At 63.0% G+C, this 5,736-nt stretch overlaps 1 protein-coding gene across 1 annotated transcript in view; it reads right to left on the bottom strand.

The window, feature by feature from the left end:
* CFAP46 (cilia and flagella associated protein 46) overlaps positions 1–5,736 on the bottom strand; it is a 157,857-nt gene that overhangs the window by 120,580 nt on the left and 31,541 nt on the right. The window contains 5 exon segments of the mRNA XM_011980848.1: positions 3–40; positions 834–961; positions 1,563–1,686; positions 3,945–4,065; positions 4,278–4,506. Coding sequence (XP_011836238.1) covers positions 3–40; positions 834–961; positions 1,563–1,686; positions 3,945–4,065; positions 4,278–4,506 — 640 coding nt within the window.

Raw genomic sequence — 5,736 nt, 5'->3', positions numbered from 1 at the left:
GTGTCCTGCACCGAGCCGTCCCTACCTCGCCTCTTCCTCCCTGAGAGAAAAATGGCAGCAGGTAAGGATCATGTTTTTTTCCAGCAAATATATAAAAACACAAGAATTCCTGGCCCATCTTGGAGTGCCTGAGTCTCTCCCCAGCCCCCAGTAGGGTCCACCAAGGTAGGCGGGTGAGCGGGAGGTGGGCAGCTTGCCCAGGAAGGGGCTGGAGGGGCTCTCCGTGGGGTGGCGGAGCTGGGTGTAGTGCTGGCCCCCAGCCAGGGCTTGCTCTTGGCCACATTCCTGCAAATGCTCTTGGCACCTGTGGCTCTCCCAGCTCCTCCTGCATGCCCCACCTTCTGGAGGGGCCCCCCCCAACTCCTGCAGGACTCCCAGGCCCCCTGTGCCCGTTCTGTCACTTCCCTCGTCCCTCTGGGTCCTGACTGTCCCTGAGACAGGAGCCTCTCCAGGGCCTGGTGCTGACTGATGAGGCTGCCCCACCCACGTCCTGCTCCCGCTGGGCCTGTGGCCACTGCCCTCTGCCTGCAGGTGCCCCGCATGGGCATCTGCTTGCTGGCTGTGGCTGCCCCTGCCTGAGCCTCCGAGGCCCCCAGTGACTGAAGACGGAGCATGATGATGGTGCTTGTGGCTCAGCCGACACAGCCAGATGTGGCCGCCGCCCCGTGATTGGCAGTCCTGATAATTAGTGGGAACTGCTACTACTGTGACTTAGCTATACCCTTTCTCATGTGAAGGCCCCATGGGCTGTCACTGCATGAACCACAACCCTTCCCGCACCCAGAGGGCGGCTGTGGCCAGGCTGGGACGCACTTGTGAGGGCGGGTACAAACCTCTCCGCAGCCTCGACTTCTTCACCTTGACGTTGTCATACAGGAGGCAGAAGCGGCTCGCCGTCCGACAGACGTCCCACACGCCTTGTTTCCGGGCCACTTTGGCCAGCTCTGCCCAAATCTGTATCCTGCTCACCGAGAACCCAAACGAGGGAAAAGTGAGTACACAAATGTGGCTGCTAAAGTTAGAAAACACCTGGGCTGCCTGCCTGAGAAAAGGCCACTGTGGCTCTGCGGTTTCGAGGTGGCCAGGAGCCCGGTGCTCACACTGGGGACGGCCTGGCGGGCGCATGTCCCGGGGTCGGGTGCAGCTCTCTGCTTCCCCCTGCCAGTCAGCTGTGAGCAGCACCTCCCTTCCCTGTGGTGAGAAGAAAGGCCGTGCAATCCACTGCACGGAGCAGGCCTCCTGGGGGTGGTACCGCAGGGTTGGTACCAAAAATCAGCCTGCTCTGGTCACAGGCGCTGCGTGTCCTCCGAGTGACAGCAGTGACAGGCGGGACAGGGCGGCCGCACACCTCACAGGCCGTGGCTGTCATCACAGGCTGGGGGGTCCCATCCATGTCGGGACCCCCAGGCTGGGACCTCCTCCCACCATCCTGGAGCAGGTGACCTGGTGTGTCCCCAGACAGCCACACACAGGGTCAGCTCGGCTGCCACAGACGCTGGCTCTTGGGCTGAGCGACCCCCAGGCAGGGCTCTGTGTGGCGCTCTGGCCTCTTCCTCACTCACCTCTCCTTGCTGTTTTCGTTGCCCAGGCGCCGCAGGTGCCCAGCAGCTTTGTCCACACTGACGATGTGATGCCGCGCCTTTGCACAAAGGTAGGTGAACCGGCCCCTGCTCTTCCCGGTGGAGACTGGGACAGAAATGCACAGGCAGGCGTTGGGGCTGCTGGCGAAGGGCCGGGGACGCGCCCATCAGGAACCAGCGCCCCGCGCCGGCACCGGGGTGGCCACCCACAGGTGGTGGCTGCAGGGGCCCTAGATCCCCGGCTCCCGGGAGCAGAGCTGCAGAGTGGCATTGCCTGTGTCTCCTGCTGGCGACGAGGCCGAGCCAGTGCTCCTCTGAGTGGGGGAGGCTCCAGGAACCTCAGAGCAGTCTGCCAAGACCCTCCCGCTGCTCTGCTGGCTGCGCTGCCTAGCTGACGTCCAAGCAGGGGCACCCGGCCTCAGACTCCCGCGCTCCCACCCAGCCCCTGTGTAGCACCCCAAGGCCCAGCAGTTTTATCTGCATGACGCCAGAGGTTCCGAATCACCACTCCTTTTCCTGGCAAATAAATCACAAGCACCCGGAACTCAGCTCCACACCCAGAACTCAGCTCTACACCCTGGGGGGCCTCCTGTGCATGGGCGACCCCGGGGACTGGGCCTCCCCTGGCTGGTGTCTACCCTCTCGGCCAGCACAGGGGTTCACCTTCAGAAGCCACTCAATGGTATCCTCCCCTGGAGCCCGCACCACCCTCACTGCCCCTGGGCAGGGCCCCGCAGCACCTCGTGCTGGGTGTAGGGTGCTGTCCTCCTGCTGGGTGTAGGGTCCTGGGTGTACGGTGCTGTCTCAGCCCCACAGCCAGCAGGTGGACATGCACCTGACCCCCAGGCGGCCAGCAGCACACGCCCATGAATGAAAGGAGTCAGGAAGGCAAAATAGGTGCGTCCGGGTCCTACTGGTGGATCTGCAGCTGCTCCTCAAACTTACTAGGGCAAAATGAAAGCACAGGTGCAGCAGCATCTGAGGGCGGTGGACGACGAGGCGGTGACCCCTCCCCTCTCCGAGAGCGACCAACCTTCCCTTGCAGGACACGACCCACCCTGCATCTGCCCATCTCCTTGTCTCAGACCCGAGACATGACCCAGCGTCTCCATTCCCAACCACCATCTCCGCAGGCTGCAGTCTGGGTGACGCCTGCTTCATCGTGCTGGGCGAAAGCTGCCAGCTGCTGGGCACTGAGCTGGAGGGAGGCCTGGCGGCAGCCCCCAGCAGAACCCTCAAGGGACCAGTGGGAAGGGCTCCTAAGCAAGACCCAGCCTGGCCCCTGCACTGGGCTGAAGAGAGTGGGACCACCTGCGTTCCCAGAGCCACTGGCGAGTGCCCAGAGAAGCTGGGGCAGTGGGGGTGCAATACACCCCCGAACCCTGGCTCAGTCCCTGCACGTGGGCCGCATGGCCCCATGTCCCACTACCCAAAGCCAGCTCAGGGTCTGCCCAGGACAGACGTGATGGCTTCAGCTTTGACCCCTGTGATCCAGGGAGCCCTGTCCTGTGCCTCTGGCTCAACCCCACTCCCCAGAGCAGGGTGTGTTGAAGTCCTCGCCCCCAGGACCTGAGTATGACCTTCTTTGGAGGTAATCTGGGTCAAATGAGGTCGCCAGGGTGGACCCTAGTCCAGTCTGACTGGTATCCTTCTTTTTTTTTTTTTTTTTTGAGACAGAATCTCGCTCTGCCGCCCAGGCTGTGGCCGGATCTCAGCTCACTGCAAGCTCCACCTCCCGGGTTCACGCCATTCTCCTGCCTCAGCCTCCCGAGTAGCTGGGACTACAGCGCCCGCCACCTCGCCCGGCTATTTTTTTGTATTTTTTAGTAGAGACGGGGTTTCACCGTGTTAGCCAGGATGGTCTCGATCTCCTGACCTCGTGATCCGCCCGTCTCGGCCTCCCAAAGTGCTGGGATTACAGGCTTGAGCCACTGCGCCCGGCCAGACTGGTATCCTTCTAAGAGGAGGAAACGAGGACACAGACCCCCAGAAGGAACGGCCCTGAGGACGCAGGGAGGAGACAGCGTCCACAAGCCAAGGAGCCCTCAGGGGGAACCAGCCCTGCCCACGCCTTGACTTCCAGCCTGGGACTGGGAGGAGTGAGTTCCTGTTGTCTAAGCAGCGGAGCCCGTGGGGTCTGTCCTAGCAGCCGGGGCACCCGACATGGCTGGCGTGTGCACAGAAGACCCTTGCTGGGCTTTGCCAGACCCGGCAGGCCGAGATCGGAGGACACTGCTGGTGCACAGTCCTTGCACATCCAGGGGCCGTGGTAGGGAGCATGGGGACTGGGGAAACCCCGGGGCAGCCTCGGAGCCATTCCAAGGCGGGTGGTTCTGGGCTGGGAGAGCCCAGTGCGGTGCTCACCTTTGGCCTCATTCTCACTGTCCAGCACGATCTGAAACGTGTCGGGGGCTAAGGCCAGGCCTGCGTTCACCAGGAGGGCCCGCTTCTTCCTGACGCTGTCCTTTGGGGTAGCTTTTTTTGCCTGTGAAAAGCAGAGACTGATGAGGAAGGGGCCGCTGGACTTTCCGCAGCACCTTCTCCAACTTCTGGAGCCTCCTGGCTGTGGCAGGGCCTGTGTGGTCCTCATGCTCATAGACACAGTGACAGCTCCCGCCCTGCTGTGCCTTCAAAGCCCAGCCCCGGCCCCATGCTGGGGTTACAGCACCCGGCCTCCCTCACCTCCCCGGGCAGCACCTGCTCGATGGCCATGATGGCCTTGTCCTCTGCACGCTCGGGGGCCTGGTATAGTGTGGTGCACAGGCGCAGCCGGGTAGAGGCCATCTGGAGCCTGTCCTGGTAGAGGCCCAGGCTGTCCAGGCGCGCGGCTTTCCGGAGGTGCTCCATGGCAGGCTCCAGCCGGTCCTCGTCCTCCTCGATCTGCGCCATCTCCATGTGCACTTGGCAGCGGAGCAGCGTCATGAGGCTGTGGGGGTGGCGCGGCATCAGGGGCCCTGGCGGGGCTGAGGCTGTGTCGGGCTGGGGTCACATCCTCCAGGGGAGGCCTGGAGTGGCCCCAGCATGTAGGGGAGGCTTGGTGCCCAGTGCCCCTGGTTTCCCGTCATCCTTTCAGTGATGCCCCTGCCTGGCCCTGGGGACTCACAAATGGGGACAAGGAGAGAAGACCATGCAGACCCCGGAGGCCTCGGCAACTCACAACAACTGCCCCGGAAGGAAACCTGGGCGCTAGTGCAAGACTGCCCGGCTCTCTGCTGGGCACAACTTCCTGAAGCGTGGGGCGCAGTTCCCACAGCCTGGGCACAACTTCCTGAAGCGTGGGGCGCAGTTCCCACAGCCTGGGCACAAGTTTCTGAAGCGTGGGGCGCGGTTCCCACAGGCCACGGTGGCAGAGGTCAGGGTGCAGGGCTGCGAGGGAGGCTAGGGTCTGGAGAGGAAGGGCTGCACAGAGCAGCCCAACCAGCCCGTGTGGAGGTGCCCTGGACCCCCTGGCCTCAAGTAGCTGTGTGGGGGTGCCCCAGACCCCCTGGACTCGAGCAGCCTGTGGGGGTGCCTGGAACCCCTGGCCTCGAGCAGGCTGCGTGTGCACAGGAGTGCACGTGTGCCAGGCCTGAGAAGCGGTTCTGGGGCAGCTGAGCCGGGGTCTGGGTTCATTCTTAGCTGTGGGAAGTTGAAGGATGGCCCAGGGGGGTGTGAGGGGTGTGGTCACCATGTTTCAGGGTGTGTATCTGTGTGAACTGAGCCGGAGTGATGCTGGCCTGACACAGACTGTGCTAAGGGGTGCATGTTCTTAGCCCTAGAGAAATCCCCCATTCCTCCAAAAGGTATAGTCGAGAAACCAAGAAGCCAACAGAGGAAATGAAATAGAATTCTAGAAAAATTCAGGGAGCCCCAGGGAAGGTGGGAGGGAGCTGTGGCAGTGCAGGGAGGTAGCAGACAGGGAGCTGGGGCTGAGCTGACGGTCTCAGAGTCAAAACCATACTGACAGCAATGAAGAGGCTGAGCCCTCCCAACAAGAAACAGGTCCTGAGACCAGGGCTGTGGTTCTCCAGCCACCCTGGGTCCAGGCTCTGCAACATCTTGTGGCTGCCCTTGCCCCCAGTACCCTGTCTCCTGCCCACCACGGCCCACCCAGATGCCTGCTGCCTGCCCGCCATGGTCCACCCTGACGCCTGCCGCCTGCCCGCCATGGCCCACC

Source organism: Mandrillus leucophaeus, unplaced genomic scaffold (genome assembly GCF_000951045.1).
Source record: "Mandrillus leucophaeus isolate KB7577 unplaced genomic scaffold, Mleu.le_1.0 Scaffold219, whole genome shotgun sequence".
Classification (NCBI taxonomy): Eukaryota; Metazoa; Chordata; class Mammalia; order Primates; family Cercopithecidae; genus Mandrillus; species Mandrillus leucophaeus.
This window is presented reverse-complemented; position numbering and strand designations above follow the sequence as displayed.